Below are 16,174 nucleotides of genomic sequence, written 5' to 3'. Positions count from 1 at the left end.
AAAGAGTGACTAGTTTTTTCAGCCAATAACTGGTCTTTTTCACATGATACGCTATTTAGTGTCTCAGTTAACTGTTGAATCTATAATAAATAGTGGAGAAAAAGCAAGAATTACAATTTAGTCCTGGTCTGTACACTCCCCTATGAAGTACTCAAATCAGTTGTGTCAAATACAAAGAACACAATTTCCAATAACTCCAAAACTCACACTAACAGCAAGAGAAGTTTAAAAGTAATTTTGGTGTTCTAATCACTCAGAAAAAGAAGTTAAAAGGAAGAGGAATAGCATGACACCCAGAGAACTCTACTTTAGTCAACTTTGGTCTTCAGTAAAGCAAGAGGAAACAGAGAGGCATGTGGACATATGTCCACATCACAAGAAAATGAAAAGAAATAGAAGATTAGCATAACAGATGGGCAATGGAATTGTCTTTGTATCTGCTCTAATGAATAGAACAGTAACACATTTGCTAATCTGAAGCAATCCTTAATTATACTGTTTGATCTACAGGCAAAGGAAGAGTTTGACAGGTGAAAAGTGAAGAAGTGAAAACTGCAAAAAGACTGAGCTGGCAAGAGCTAAGTGCAAGACTTTCTGAATAACAATATAGTTTGAAAGTGTGCAAAACACTAAGGATTCCAAACCCGTTAAGTTCATCCTGTCTACACAGTGCCTTTTAAAGTCTGAATAAATACATGTACAATTACTGACCATTACATTAAGCCTGCACACATTGGATAAATTGGTCACTCCATTAGAATGGACACCAACCCAACTGGTTATGAGGCTGAGAAGATGAGGATGCTACTTCTAAACATCACTAGAGAAATTTGTACAAAATCCTTTGCCCATGTTCATGCTTGTTTAGCACCCATAAAAATGATGTGCTGAGAATTAAAAATTAAATTGTCTTGAGCAAAAGTTTACCACGTCAGTGATAAAACATCAGAAGACAGAATAGCTACTAAACCCAAAACTCCTCACCTTGTTTGTTAGGCTGTCCTCCAAAATCTCTGACCGCCTCTGAACCTTTAACAAATGTTCTTCCCTTTCTTCAGCTTTGATCTTCTCATTGCTGAGGAGTTCTTGTTGCCACTTCAATTCCTTTTCGGTTTCAAGAATCTGGAGTGAAAAAAGAGGAACAAATATGAAATTAAGTTCTGAGAAAGCACGTGAATCTGCCTCTCACACGCCAGGCCATTCAGTATTTCAGAGCAGTCAAAATACTTGGCACAAAAAAAACCCCCCAAACACTGCTTTAGTTTGAATACAAGAAATTTCAAGTTTTGTCTTTGAAAGTTTCTCCTTTCACTAAGCAAAGCCTGCCAACTAGCATACCGATAAATCCTTAGTAATGTAAAGAATTAGACAAAGTATGCTACAAATACGTTTGGAAGTATTTTCTGCAATCCCTGTTAACACAGATGAGTAACACAAAGCAGAGGTGTAATTTGAGTTGGGTTCACATCAAGAACTATCTAGAAATTATCACTTAACACAAATTTGAGTTGGACTGTTGTCAGGGTGCTGTTATCTTTGATAATTTATTATAGAACTAGGACTCCTTTCAGTACACCTCTGAATTCCCAGTGAAGTTGAAATTTTACAGCAAGACAATTGATACTTAAAAACAGGTGAATTGGAAGATATTGGTAGCAAGAGTAAGAAGATTCTCCTCCCACCATAGATTTGAATTAGCTACAGATATTTGAAGTGATTACTCAATATCTGAACAAGGACCGCTGCTCAATGGACACCATCCAATTCACTTGTCTTCACTGTTGTGAAGATACGCCTCATCCAGAAGAGAAATAAAAGTGTCAGAATTTGTCAGCTTTAGTTTCAAAACTTTGGAGCTCAACTACAAAACATACCATTTCATCAAATTCATTAAAAATACCTGTTAAGTGTTTTGGTAATGAAACCCATATATTTCCTGGTTCCTCATTTATTCCTAAATAAAGCAACCTCAGGTAACATTTTTGAAAGAATTTACATACATCTTTAAATACCATTCCACAAGACAGAAGTTAAAGCATGCCAATATTCTTCAGTCTGGGTATATATAATATTAATACTTGTAAGATATTTTTCAAGACAGTTTCAAGAATTAACCCTCTTCCTCTATCAAGCATTTATAGTTATTATACTTTAATCAAAGATAAATCACCTTATCCACACTCTCCTGTAGGTTAATCTCCAGTTTGTTCTTCTCTGCTCGAATACCTTCCAGCATTTCCTGGAGCTGATCTCTCTCCTGGGCTAACAAATCACACTGTTTCTCCAACTGTTGAAGTTTACTGCCTTCACTCTCAGTCTTTTCTTTCAGTTCTTCCAGCAGCTGGTGCCTTTCCTTAGTTACCAAATTTAAGTCCTCATTCAAGTTGACTACCTATTAAAAAATATTTGTAAGAAGTATAAAATCAACACAAATCAACACTATTAGCAAAAACTCCTCTTCTGTTGCTAAATTGTATTACCATGACATATTCTATTGGACCAATAAACCAGCATAAATTATCTTGCATAAATACCTGTTATTCTAATGAGTCCTTGAGGGTACATCCTCTAATTATTTGTAAGAGTTTCTTATTACTGTACTTGCCTTTTCTTTCAGTTTGTTTATTTCTTCATTTAGTTTTTCTTCAGTGTTTTGCAATTTCTCTTCTCCATTTGCTAGCATGTTTTTCTGGATATCAGCTTGCTCTTTCTGATGCCTTAGTTCTTCCTGTAGATTTTCCATTTCTGTCAGAACTTTTAAGGACTGCAGAACAAGGTATTACATGGATGTTCACTCAGTATGACTAAATTTTGCTTATCAGGAGTTAAGAACAATAAGTCAAAGCATTTGAATTTCTAGGAGAGAACTATCAGAATAATCAGCCTTTTATTTTAGGAAGAAACCCTCAGTTGTCACTCCCCCATGCCTAGTTTAAGAACTCCAAAAGGAGGACAGTCTTTAGAAATAGTCTTTATCAGTTTACAAAAAAAACCCCACAAACAAAAAAACAAACAACAGGCAGAAGTAAAGAGGAAAGGGAAAATGTTGTGGAGAGAGCAGATTATGTAGATGACTTAAAAAAACCCAAAAAACCCCCCAAAAACCACCACACATCCCATCACGAAAGATACCCTTATTCTTGTGGCAACTGTCACCAGTTACATGAACAATTTGTCCAGCTGTTTAGTCGCAAGATGTAAATCTAAAATTAAAAATTCGATAATCCTAGTTTGCTGATTTTACTTTTTAAGTTAGTTGGTCTATACATACTTAAGAGATCAGTGGTTCTACCTGAGGTTTGCTAAAATTCATATGAAAGCTTTTAAATTTCTTGAAATAGTTTGCAGAGCTTCTCTTAGGAAAAAAATATTTACCAGACTTCCTTTTAATTTTAGAAATTATCAGCTTGGTTTTTATTAACTACAAATCAGAACAAATTTGTCTGAAATAGTGTGTCAACATAAGCATACTTTTCATGCAAATACTTGGAATATTGAAGTCACTAATCTGCCAGGAAATAAGACGTCAGGAAGGAGAAATAGGATAGCTAATCAGTTTCTTTTCTGGGTTTAGCTTTCTCTTTATCAATCCAGGATGAGCTGAAGTGGTAGGAGAATTAAGTCCTTATATGTCAGTAAACCTGGACTACCTCTACTGTTCAGTGCTAAATGCAAAGGCACTGTAGATGAAAGCTGTAACAGGAACTTGCAGAGTGTTTGTCCAGCAGGTGGCAGACAACTGTGCCTAAACCCAGAGCGGCACAGTGACCAAAAGGGCAGGAAGGGGATAGGGGGAAGAAAAGAGACAGATTCCAAAATCTAGATTGGATTAGTAAACTAAGTTTTTAGTTTACTGCTGCTACGAACAAGTGAAGGGAGAGGAAAAGATACTGAATAGCAGAAGGCTTCATGACCGCAATAATTTAGAGTAGCACAACCTGCCTTTAAAACAATTAAAAAGATTTTATACATACTCTCTTCTTGCTTTCCCGACAGTCAGCCTCTAACTGATCTCTTTCTGCTTTACAAGTCTCTACCATTTGTTGTAGCTCATCTTTCTCCTGATTAAGTAAAGTGATTTTCTCAAGCTGCTGACAGATATGGTCATTCATTGTTCTTTCAGTTTGTTCTTTTTCTGCCAGTAGCTTGCCATATTCAGAAGAGACATGAGTCAGGTTTTCAGTTACTTCAGTGAGCTAAAAGAACAAATAAGAACTAGTATTAATACTTCTAATCAGCTCTAGCATGGGTAGAAGTAATTTAATAGTTTGAAAAAAACCCCCCACAGTAAAATTCTGATTTGTTAAATTCTGTTATCCCAGTAATCAGGTTCTGATTTAAGAAGAGTGTTATTGGATCATATTTCACAAGCACTATCTGTACATATGGGTTGTTATAATTGGATTATTTTACAGAAGACACCTTCATTAGTTTACTGCTATAGTAAGCAAAGAAAGATGTAACAATTTTGCTTACAAGTCAATCAAATTTCAGTGCTTCTGTCTCATTGGTAGACAAAAGTGAATGTGTAAAAACCTACAGGCCATTATAATTCCATAAAAATGACTTTATTGCTGTATCCACAGCAGAGAGAAGACATTAATGCTTGTTAGAATCAAGCCTAAAAGCCACAATAGCTTCAGACACGAAAATAATAAGTGGATAAGAAATTTATAATAGTGCAGCAAGTTAAAAAATGAGCTAAATGGCCTTTTAGCCGCTCCAGTATCTTCAGAGTTTCATAGCTAAAAGACATATTATTAGAATTTAAAAACTTTTAAGACTTGGAAAATGCATTGAGGTCAAAGAGCAGTATTGATTCCAAATAATATTCCATCATTCAGCACTAAGGCATGTTTAGTTATAAGTAAGGGTTGTAGCTTGCAGGTCAAATTGCATTTGATCATCTTTTCACTGCCTCTGCTTCTACGACCTGCTTTTCGAGAAGCAGGTCAAAAAAAGAAGGGAAAAACTTTTAAATTAAAAGTTTTGTTATTACATTTACTGAACCCTTACAAACTGAAGTTTGGAGAGGACATAGGTTGTCAATCCTAATAGAATTTTCAGTTTATTTGATAAAACCACATCTGACCTTCTGCTGCAGTTCATCAGTTGTTTCCTTTAATGCCTCTTGCACTTTTAAGAGTTGATTTTCTTTCTCTGAAATACTTCCTTTCAGCTCCACAATAGTCTCCTGGTGTTGTTCGAGAGAGTTATGAGCACATCTCAACTCTTCTTGCATCTTGGAATTCTTTGGACACAACACAGTTAAAGTACATTAAAGCCTGAACAACAGTTCCAAAATTTAAGACAGAAGTTTACTAAAGCTATTATCCTAAAGGAATAGGACTATTTTTCTTACCATGCTAATTGTCTCCTGTATGGTTTCTCTTAACTGGTCTCTCTCATTTTGGAGATTCTCCAATTGCATTTTAAGATTATCATCTCTTCTTTCTGTTATAGTGCTCACTTCCTGACAGTCATGCAATTTTTGAATAAAATCTGTTCTCCCAGTTTTTTCATATTCTTTTTGACATTCATTGGCCTTCACTTCCTCCATTTCATGCAATTTCCTTCGTGCCTGGCTCAGCTCTTCTCTCAGAAGAAATAACTCTTGCTCAACAGATTTTTCTTGAATCTGTGGTATCTATTTTATACAGAGATAGAAGTCACCACATTTGGGGAAGTAGCTTTAAGAAAAACCTTATCTGACCTTTGACATGTTGATTATGTAAAACAAACAGAAGCAATATTTTAGAGAAATTTTTATTTTTTTCAGAATAATAAGATTTGACTGAACTCAATATGTAATTCAAGTTTCTTAAAATAAGAGACATGTAAAACTAAAATTTGAAGTGAGGACTTCTGAAACAAGTTAACAGAAGTAGAATTTCATAGTTTAAGCCCTAGTTTAAGCCTGAGGGGAAAAAAAACCAAAAACCAAACAAACCCCAACAACAACAACAAAAAACCCCCACAAACCAAACTAGAGACCTTATCCATATTTCTAGTCTCAACAGTAGATAATAATGGTGTCAAGACAATTATTTCCTTGAAATTTGTCCACTCCCTCCATAATTATTAAAATACGCATATACTTTACTTTTTTCAAAGTGTGTGTATATATACACACACACTCACTTTGTATATATACATATAACACACATGTGCAATCAGCATGCCCAATTACAGAAAATGTTGGTTGCAGTGTCCCTTTCACTGCCAGGAAAAAAAGTCAGTTCTATCTATGCTTTGAAAAAGCAGAACCACCCTTTCCAGATTAGCAATTTTTAGCTTTAGGTACTTAATTATAGAACCACATCTCTGTGCAGATCAACTCAGAACATCACCATCCTGTATCAAGTTAAAATTCTATTTACAGAAAAATGTTTGTCATATTCTACTACTAGTTGCCCATATACAACAATACGGGTGGAATATATTTCAAGTATACAATAATAATCCTGGTGCTTAATGGGCTGCATTCAAGTAGCAGGACCCTTTTCTCCAGTTTGTTTCGCAAATTATTTTCCCTCAAGTGAAAGTTTAAATAAGCATGCTTTCCATTACAGCCTTAGCATAATTACCGAAGTTCCTTCCCCATACTCTTCTTTTTTCAAATGTAAACTGTCCAGCTTATCCTGCAATGAATTGTTCTCTTGTGTAAGCAAAAAGATTTGTTCCTTTAGCACGTGAAGCTGATCACTTTCTCTACAGTTATTATTTTCTGATTTTTCCTCAGCAAGCTGGTCTCTTTCTGATGTGATGATTTTTATTTCTTCCGTCATTTGTGATATCTATAAAAAATGTGCAAAGACAGTATTTCCATCAATTCAAAACCAAAATTAAATGCAAAAGTTTTGTTTGATTCATTCTGCTACAGTATTTTTAACATCAAACCACTGTAACTAAACTAGAAAAATGCCAGAACCAGGTCTTTGGCCTTCATCACCTGTTTTGTTTTAAATGCTAACCTTTTAGCAGTCTCTTCTGCAATATTGGTCAGATTTTTACATAGAAAAAGTCTGAGAGGAAGCAGCCAAATAAGAAACACCTGTTGGATTATTTTTAAGCATCTGTTCCAAAACATGCAAGTGCTGAATTGGCAACCATTGAGTTACTGGGTCAGGCAGCTGATATACTTCAAGTATCTCACATACTACGGACTCTTCCTCCAGAGAAACTGTGCCACTGAAGCAACTGCGTAACATACAATATTCTCAGCACCCTTCTTTGTCAGTTGTTGAACTGACACAAAAACCAGTGGATTAGCCTTCTGCTGTATGGTGGGAACTGAGCTGCCATTTACCACCATGAGTTACCCTTCTCATTGGGACTAAGTGTCATAAACCATTAGCCTCATGCATACCTCTAAGTAACCCTTATATCTCTTCTTCCATTTGCCATCTAATGCCACCACTGAAATTAACTATGGGGCACACTAATTAAGCAAAGGTTTATTAGAGTGTACATTACAGCTTGAAGCTCTACAGAAATAGATTGGCAACTGGTAAAGACTTAGATCAGGCAGTACTACTTTCTTGCCCACTTTCTCCCAAAGGCCTGGAAATTTTCTAAGGACAACCAGAAGAGAATATAACTAGGCTTGTTTTCACAATGTTGAAAAACACATTAAAAGCATTTTTATTTTGAGTTATTACATAATGTTATACCCTTATTTCGAGTTCTTTAATGGTTTTCCCTAGTGCCTCTTCAACACTCAGAATCCAAGATTCTTTTTCAGAAATATTTTTTTCCAACTTCTTGACAGTGTCCTGGGATTGCTTGAGAGAACTCTGTGTATTTCTCAGTTCTTCATGTGCCAAAATGTTCTTTAGAATAAAAGAAAGAAAATCCACAAAAGAAAATTCAAGTATTTTGCAACATTAGTAAGCACTCCTTGATTAAACAAACAAACAAAAAACCCCACTCCCCTATTTCAATATAGTTTCTAAGTGTTTTTTTACACTCTTCCCCTTAACAAGTATGGTCCATTTCTATAAAGGCAGAATTCCTACCATTGAAACAGTGTCCTTTATATCCTCTTTGAGTTGGTCTGTCTCAGCTTGGAGAGACTCCTCTTTTTGCTTCAGGTAATCTCTTTCCTGGGTTAGAGTTTTTATTTCTTCCTGACATTCAGTAAGCTGCTGAAGAACTGCCGGGATCTCCGAATCCTTGACCTCCAGTCTCAACTCTGTAATCTTTTTTTGCTCTTTTAATTGCTCCATTTCATTTAACTTCTGCTGAGTCCGAATAAAATCATTTTTTACCTCAAGAAGCTGTTTTTGCTCTGCTGTCTTTTCTTCCAGTTCTTTCATTTTGCTAGAGAGCTTTAGTTTGTAAAGGAAAAGGCCAACATTTTCATTATAATGCATAAAACTGCATAATGTGTACACGTTCTCACAGAATCTTATATTAGCTTAGAAAGGGTCAGAGATGCTAGCTTTCAATGAGAGAATAGGAAGTTCATCATTTCATTTTAAGTCACTGCTTATATGCTTGCCCACATTAAATAAGCATTTGTTTATGGAACCTTCCTGTGGTTTCTCCTTAGCAGCAAAAGTCTTACTAAAACGTAACACCACACATGAAACTGCAGCGTAGCTCAGGAATTATCAAATTAGGAGTTATCAAATCCATAGCTGGAATATGACAGCCATATCAGTACCAAAAGCCTTGTCAAAAACATGCATCTTTAGTTCCCTTTTCTTCTTAAATGTTTTTTTCTTTTTTAACTGCCAGTTTATGCGGTGATTCTCTTTAGTTTGAAAGATCTTCTGTTCTAAAGACTCCAGTTCCCGATGAGGAAACTTTGTTTCTATGACTTTAGATAGAGTAGGTCATAGCAGTATGTTTAAAAAGAAATTTGTGTAATAAAGGTATAACTTAAGAATGGGAAAAGAAGAATTAAAAGGTCAAGTACAGAAGGAGAACATATAACCTGGAGCAACATATACATTTCTTTGCCTATGAAGAAAGAGACCACTGAGCTGCATAATCCTGCAAATTTATATACCTGCCATAGAATAATATCCACTCATACTAGAGGAATTTCAATAAGTGTTATCTTTATACCTTTAAGATTACTTCTCCAAAAAAGTTTTTTTCTTTTTTTAATACTATGAATGAATTCTTTGTGCTTTATCTGTAAAAAGGAGCAAGCTGACACTGACCTCTAATTTCACTTCATCCAAAGTTGTTTTAGACTCTCGTGCTTCTTTAGATAGAATATCTATTTGGAGCTTCATTTGTTCATTGTTTTCTGATGCAGCTACATATTTTTGCTCTAGTTCTTCATGAAGCTGTTTAAGTGCTATATATTCCTGATCAGACTTCACATATTTAAGTTGTGCATCTGCTAGATTGTCTTTTGATTTCCCAATTTCTTCAGTCATATGTTTAAGTCTAATTTCATTATCAGCTACTTCAGAAAGCAGCTTTTCTCTTTCCGATTTTAATAAGCGTAGCTCCTCACATTTTTCAAGAATCTGCCAACAGAAAAGCAGTATTAATAGCATTTTCTAAATCAGTATTTGTCATAGCTACATAATAAAAAAGGTGTTCATGTGCAGATATAGGCAAACACACGGCACAGTACTTTGGGTTTTGCTTTGTTGGGAGAGAGCTGTCTAGCAAACAATCCTTCAAAGAGAAGCAAGACAGACAAGCCCCTTCCAAAACCTTGAAACCTCTCCTCTAACTCTCTAGATGTTCTTTAAATATTTCCTTTTTCCTCTGTTTGAGCTAGGACTGGACTGATACTCCTAGCTATAACTCCTAAGCTGAATGTTTAGATGTATCAATACTTTCTTTGTGATACAGAGTTTATAAAGTTGTTAACACCTAATTAAGTTTTGTTTATTAGTAGAAGTAGACCACTGGAAGGGTTTGGAACTTTTTGCAAAGCATTCTGAGTTTGCGAGATTACTTGCCCTGGATAATTTTCACTGCACATACTTAGTAGCAGGTATTTAAGGATAAAGAAACCTAGAAAGTGTTTGCACACAAACCCTTTAAGACACATTTATAGCAAACTTAGTTTACTAAGCCCTGACCTGTCAGGAAACATAGAGTTTCCTTACAAGTTTTCCAGAATTTACAAGTTAAATCTTAAATTTCTGCTAAGAGGTCTTGAAATTTTCTCTTTGCTCAATCAGACAGAAATTCAGTTTTAGAACAGTAAACCAGGATCAAACACTATTATACATACACACACAGTTATCAGTGGTGACCATGGCAAATAGGCAGGCAAATGTTGGACTAGAAATTCTTGATTAATTATAGTAGACTTTGTGACTAAATACGTGATCTTAAATTTATTCCTAGGTGCAAATATTAAATACCTGAGGAACAATAATCTAATGAATTTAGTTGCAAAATTGCAGGTTATTTGATTCAAGACAACTTTTGGCTTTAAAACATATCCAATAGGCCTCCATTAATACTAACTGGTAAGTCAAGTACAATATAAAAACAAGGAAAAAGTTTGTTTACCTCTTTCTGCTGTATCTCAACAGTATTTGGTAGAGACTGAAATTCTGATAGTTCATTTACTTGTTTTTGTAGAAGTTCATTCTCTTTCAATGCTTTTTCTAGTTCTCCTTTTAAGTCAGCTGCCTTTTTTTCCATCTCCACAAGGGAGAGCAGATCTAGAGAATTAACAAGTTTAGATTAATAGGAGAGTGTGAGAGAAGAAAAGCATGTTTTAAATTAAGCAGAAGATTTATAATGCATTCTGGATGTTGTATCAGTATATTCTAGAAAAGTATATTTTACAACGGCCAACAACTAAAAGATGAAACTACTGGTCTGAATTTGGTCATCACTTGTTAGGTTGACATCCAGTTTATTTTAGATTCTCCCTGACAGCCTTCATTAACTTGACTGTCTTTGTGCAAAATACAAAATATTCCGTACATTGTAGTTTTCCAAATAGTTCAAGAAAGAACTAAAGCAGTTGCTATGTGCCAGCAGTACCAGATATTCTAATATTTTATATTGACACAAGCTCCAAGTATTTGAGAAAACAAGAGCCAAAATATTCCCTATCCCCCCACCATTATGGGGAAAAGGGAAGAGAGGGGGAGGGAAAAAAAGCACCGCCTGAAACAGTACCTTTTGGAACTTTACCCTCCAACAGCGAAGTTAGCCTTGTGTTTTCTTGAAATACAGACTGCAACTCTTTCTGCAAATCAGCTTGCATTTTTTTGGAGCTGGCTTTTCCTGCTTCTATTTGGCTTTGATAGAACTGAACATCCCTTTGCATTTGCTTGTAATTATTTAAGAGTTCATCCTTCACGAAAACAAAACAACATGCAATTCACACACAAAATACAAGTCTACTTGCTTCACATTTAAATATTGCATCTGTCACATTTCCTGTTGTCACTCTGAACAAATTTGGCTTTGATAAATATGGCAGAATAAGCCACGATTTAACAACTGCATTCCTGTCAAAGTCCTACAACAAAACATACCTTTACCTTAGAGGTCAGGGCCATAACTGCTTCTACTATTTTGTCTTTACTATTGCAAAGCTCAAAGTAAGCTCCATACCACTTCTCTGAGTTCACATCTTTTTTGTTCACATCTCTTATTCTCTTTTGTTCGCTGGTAAAATTAGGTTTGGAGTCTTATGTCCTAGTAACTCTCTAAAGACTGTGCATTTGCTCTCTCTCTACTGGTAAACCTAAAACTAACCACCCACTCCTGTGGAAGAAGCCTCTATTTTCTTTTATCTTTCTCCTGAAGACCCATTTTCTATGAATTCCATAATAAAAACATTACTTGGAGCATAAGTCATTAGCTTTCTCCAAATACTCTACCACATCTTGTCTTTTTCGATTGCCTTCTTCACTAGTCTGGGAGCAGATAGGCCCTTAACAGCATTTTGTCCAGCTATAAATACAGTTTAACAAGTACTTGCCATCTTCTCCTTCAGCTCCAAATTTTCAGTTCTGAGAAAAGCAGATTCTTTTTTGGCATCCAAGGCTATGGTTTCACTGTCTAAGAGGGATTTATTCAGCTGCTGAATTTCCTCAATTAGCTTATCAGAATCTCCCTGAAAAAGACAGATAAATACTCAAAGAAATAAAAAAATATACAGCCATAATAAAGCAAATGTGTTCATTATGATGTGATTAAAATGTAAATACAGGCTCAGAAAACTTGGTAAGTTTACTCTAAAAAGAACAGTAGCAGGCTCGTTTGAGAGATGGGATAAAGAGCAGCATTTCCCATAGCTTTACTTCACCAGAGTACTGCCTTATGATAATGTAGTAATTAACATTTTAAGCTTTGTAAAAAAAATTTTCCTAACATCTGTAGGGAAGCAGACTTCAATTATACCAAGGTTATACCTAAATTTAACCCACCTCCAACAAAGTCAAAACCATCTCTCAACCCAGCAGAAAACTCAAATTTACCCGTGAAAAAGATGTGTCCTTTTTTTCTGCTCCTGCTTTCTGTAATTCTTCCACACGATTCTGTAATATCTTTATGTTGTTCTCTTTCTCTTTCAGCTGTTCCAATTTGGAGTTTATTTCTGCCTAAAAGTTGGAGAAAAAAGGGAGAAGGAAGATTCTAGGGCCCAGTTTGGTTTTTTGGATAAGAATTTAACAAAAACCTGCTTTGTACATAGTAAGTGTTCGTGGATTTTAGACATATCCTCCTCATAGCTGTTAAGACTAACCAGAGCCCAATGATGTCTAGGTTGTTCTCAGCAGATACAGTATTTCAAGATAAACAAACCAAGCACATTTCATACAAGTCTTATTGCATGTACATTCATGGACAGGCTCACCTCAAGTTCCTCATTGTACACTTCAGCATTTGAAACTAGATTCTTTAAGTTGGTAATTTCATGCATTAGTTGTATCTGTGGAGCAAATTGAAGCAAAATTGCAGAGCATGTTAGAAAGCACCCACACCAGGAGTTTTAGTTGCCAACACCATGAAAATAAGCAAGGTCTATCTTGTGTTTTCTTTTCTATTAGTGGGCAAACCATATATACACAAGCGTATCTATTTAAACAGTACAAAGCAAGTTGCTACGTATTCTTTCAAATGGATAGATGAGATGCAAAGCTCTGTTTTAGCTTCCCAGTAATTAGAAAGGATTCAAGTACAATTTAATTGGCAACAGCTTGAGAAGCAAGAGCAACGTGATCAAAGCAATTAATGCAGAAATTGTACAGGTATGGTACTTCAAATTCTAGTCATGTTAAGCAGCTTTTTATGACATAGTGCAGATATTTCTGATTTAATCTATTCACTAACAAGAATGAGAAGGTGCCAAAATTGAGGTAAAGCAAGCCATAAACACGTTCAGTGGCATCCTGTGAAAGGAAGCACAAGTAGAAGACTAGATAGAAAAGCACTTCTAAAATTGAAGAACTCTTCTTTTGGTCTTTGTTAGAAAAGCTTTACAATAAGCACCCATCTACAACTACTGTATTGTCACAAGCGTAGGTAAGGAGAAAATCCAATCTGCAATTTTAAGATCAGTGAAAAGCTTTAAAACAAGCACTCTCCTGTGAGTACTTCTATATAGTTAAGAGCATAGCGAGAAGAAAACCCAATCTGTAATCTTAAAATCAGAGGATAGTTGTAGAAGATATGGTACAATACTACTGTCAGAAGTAATTTAAGTGTCATTATTAGAATAATAGAGTTTACCTGTGTATATCTGTGGTGATTTAAATTGATGGATTTCAACTAAGGTATTTAGTGAATTATGTGACCTTTCAGTATTGCTGTAATTAGCCTGCTACATGGGTATCAACAAATGCTTACATTTTATGGACTGTCTTCAGATACATGTCTGAAAACATGAATCATTCAAAAACCAATTCTTATAATAGAAGCTATTTTAGAACATTGCATCTGTTATTAGATACAAAAATGCTTTGCAGGGAAAACTAACTGAAGATTTATTAAATGTTGGCTGATAAGGAAGATAGCACAATTAGTCTAGCATACAAAGGGTCTTCTAAAAAGAATCTTAAATACAAGCTAAATCATAATCTATTATGGATGCATTTTGTTTAAGATCCATAAATCTTTGTAGGGAACACAATGGAAATGAAAGGTGATCTTGTTAAATTGTAACCTGAAACAACAATGCAAAAGGATGTAACTTCAGCTTCAGCCTTAGTTTCATGGTCAGAGGATATTAAACAGACTAGCACGTACAAGTAATCTACAGAGAAGGTATCAGGAAAGAAATGGAATAATACTTCCATGTCTCAATACCTCAAGTTGTTGGTTTAGGGGTTTTGTTTGTTTGAGGGTTTTTTTGTTGGTTGCTTGTTTTTTTTGCACTGTAATTTATTTCACAGTCTAGCCATTGGGCAGCTAGAACCTAATATAAGTAATATGTATTTTAGGTTACAGAATCAGAGCATAAAACATTTAGACAAACAAGGTACATCTCCACTAACAGCACAAAGAGGTGAAGAGAACTGGAAGTCAGTATTTCCTATACATAAGTTATCCAGTAGGTAGGTTTATCTTTTCTGACTTGCTGGCACAAAATACGTTTTAATTTTCCACAGACATCACTATTCACACTATTATTTTAAAATATTTTATTACTAAGTTAAATAAGTTAAATGTTAATGCTCACATAAGTTAAAAGTTAATGCTCACATAGTTCAATGGATTACCAAAAGCCAGAGCTATCTTGGATTGTAAACCAAGATGTTTTGCACAAGAAATATGTGAAATACGGTTTAGCAACCATACTTTAACTTCAAAACTGTTCTAAAATGTATTTATGCAGCAAAACAACTGTCTCTTGCAGAAATCTAGAGTGATACTCAGATCATGCATATATAAAAATAATATATGGATACATACACACACAAATATACATTTTGCCAGAATTTAGTATGTGACTTTCCAAAAATTTAAGGCTGAATTTACACTGTGAGTAAATCCAGTTTAAATCCTGGGTTCATTCATCCTGTTGCTGAACGTGGCCTATAACACCATCTGTTTGTGAATGAACCTCCAAGTATACGTACACCGAATAAACTCTAGAAAACACTTGAGCATAGAGAATTCTTATCTCTCTGTATTTATTTCAATGCACCTTACCTCATGATCTTTTTGTGTTTGCTTTTCCAGTGCTTCAAATTCATCCACTTCTATTTTTTCCTTCAGTTTCTCCTTAATTTCATTTATTTCTAATTTCAACTGCTCATTTTCCAATACTAGGTTATTAAAGTTAGCTTGCAGAACATTGACCTCATTTACAGCAATATCCTGAAGAAGCAGCACAAGAAACTTTAGAAGTTGTTGTTGGAATATCAGTCTTATTTCTAGAAAATACAGAACAGATTTACCTTTTCTAGTGCTAACGCTTCACAGAGTTGCACAGATTCTTCAAAGTCTCTCTGAGTCTAGAAAAAGAATTGCTCTTGGTTAACTGATGTACAAGATCAAGCAAGTTTAGTATTGTATTCCTTGTTGCTTGCCCTTTCATCGCTAGTCCTGTTTAAATACCAAAGTTTACTGGATCATTAGCCACAAAACCATAGAATCATAGAACCATTCCACAACTTCACAGAAATGACCAAGAGACTTACTTTCTAACCAGTTATAATAATTCTTCAGACATATAGAAGAATATTGTGTTCTACAGAAGAGTAAGGCTGATCTTACTGAGAAGTATGTAGTGTATATGCACTGTATTAGACAACCGAAATAGATTATAATGTTACCCAATTCATGTTAGGTCCAGCAGTCCATTCTACATCTGAAATTTGATCAGGAACCATCAGACATTGATTGTCATATTCAGAATTCTCTAACATAGCTGAAAACAAAGATGCATTAAAAAACAGAGTGGCAGTAGATTTTAAACTGGACATCAAGAATTATTTTCTTATCAAAGAATTTTATCACATTGGAAACAATCATTCAATGGCAAAGATGGAACACACTGAGTAGGATTTCCGAATCGCATGATTTTCTCTTACAAAAGGGAACAACACTGAAGTCTAATCCCTACGCTCAGACTGACCACCTTATCACAAGTTAATGAATACTAAACCAAATCCAGAATATATACTTAATTACAGACCAGGAAAAGTGTTTCAGTGTCAAGGAAAGAACCACTCAACAGTATCCTGCAAGATTTAAAGAAAAAAGCACCACTCCCCACCCCCCC

At 35.0% G+C, this 16,174-nt stretch overlaps 1 protein-coding gene across 1 annotated transcript in view; it reads right to left on the bottom strand.

Moving 5' to 3' along the window:
- The window catches only part of CENPE (centromere protein E, 312kDa), a gene marked incomplete at its 5' end in the record, with an annotated part of 26,413 nt that extends 10,593 nt beyond the window's left edge, over positions 1-15,820 (bottom strand). The window contains 18 exon segments of the mRNA XM_009583078.1: positions 3-80; positions 985-1,122; positions 2,171-2,388; positions 2,602-2,764; positions 3,975-4,196; positions 5,093-5,251; positions 5,363-5,647; positions 6,588-6,797; positions 7,674-7,832; positions 8,019-8,330; positions 9,174-9,488; positions 10,495-10,649; positions 11,116-11,293; positions 11,927-12,061; positions 12,426-12,548; positions 15,100-15,267; positions 15,348-15,404; positions 15,726-15,820. Coding sequence (XP_009581373.1) covers positions 3-80; positions 985-1,122; positions 2,171-2,388; positions 2,602-2,764; positions 3,975-4,196; positions 5,093-5,251; positions 5,363-5,647; positions 6,588-6,797; positions 7,674-7,832; positions 8,019-8,330; positions 9,174-9,488; positions 10,495-10,649; positions 11,116-11,293; positions 11,927-12,061; positions 12,426-12,548; positions 15,100-15,267; positions 15,348-15,404; positions 15,726-15,820 — 3,170 coding nt within the window.
- Positions 15,821-16,174: the final 354 nt, after the last annotated feature.

Source organism: Fulmarus glacialis, unplaced genomic scaffold (assembly GCF_000690835.1).
Source record: "Fulmarus glacialis isolate BGI_N327 unplaced genomic scaffold, ASM69083v1 scaffold49028, whole genome shotgun sequence".
In the NCBI taxonomy this organism is placed as follows: domain Eukaryota; kingdom Metazoa; phylum Chordata; class Aves; order Procellariiformes; family Procellariidae; genus Fulmarus; species Fulmarus glacialis.
The sequence above is the reverse complement of the archived record's forward strand: the minus strand, read 5'-3'. Positions and strand labels throughout refer to the sequence as shown.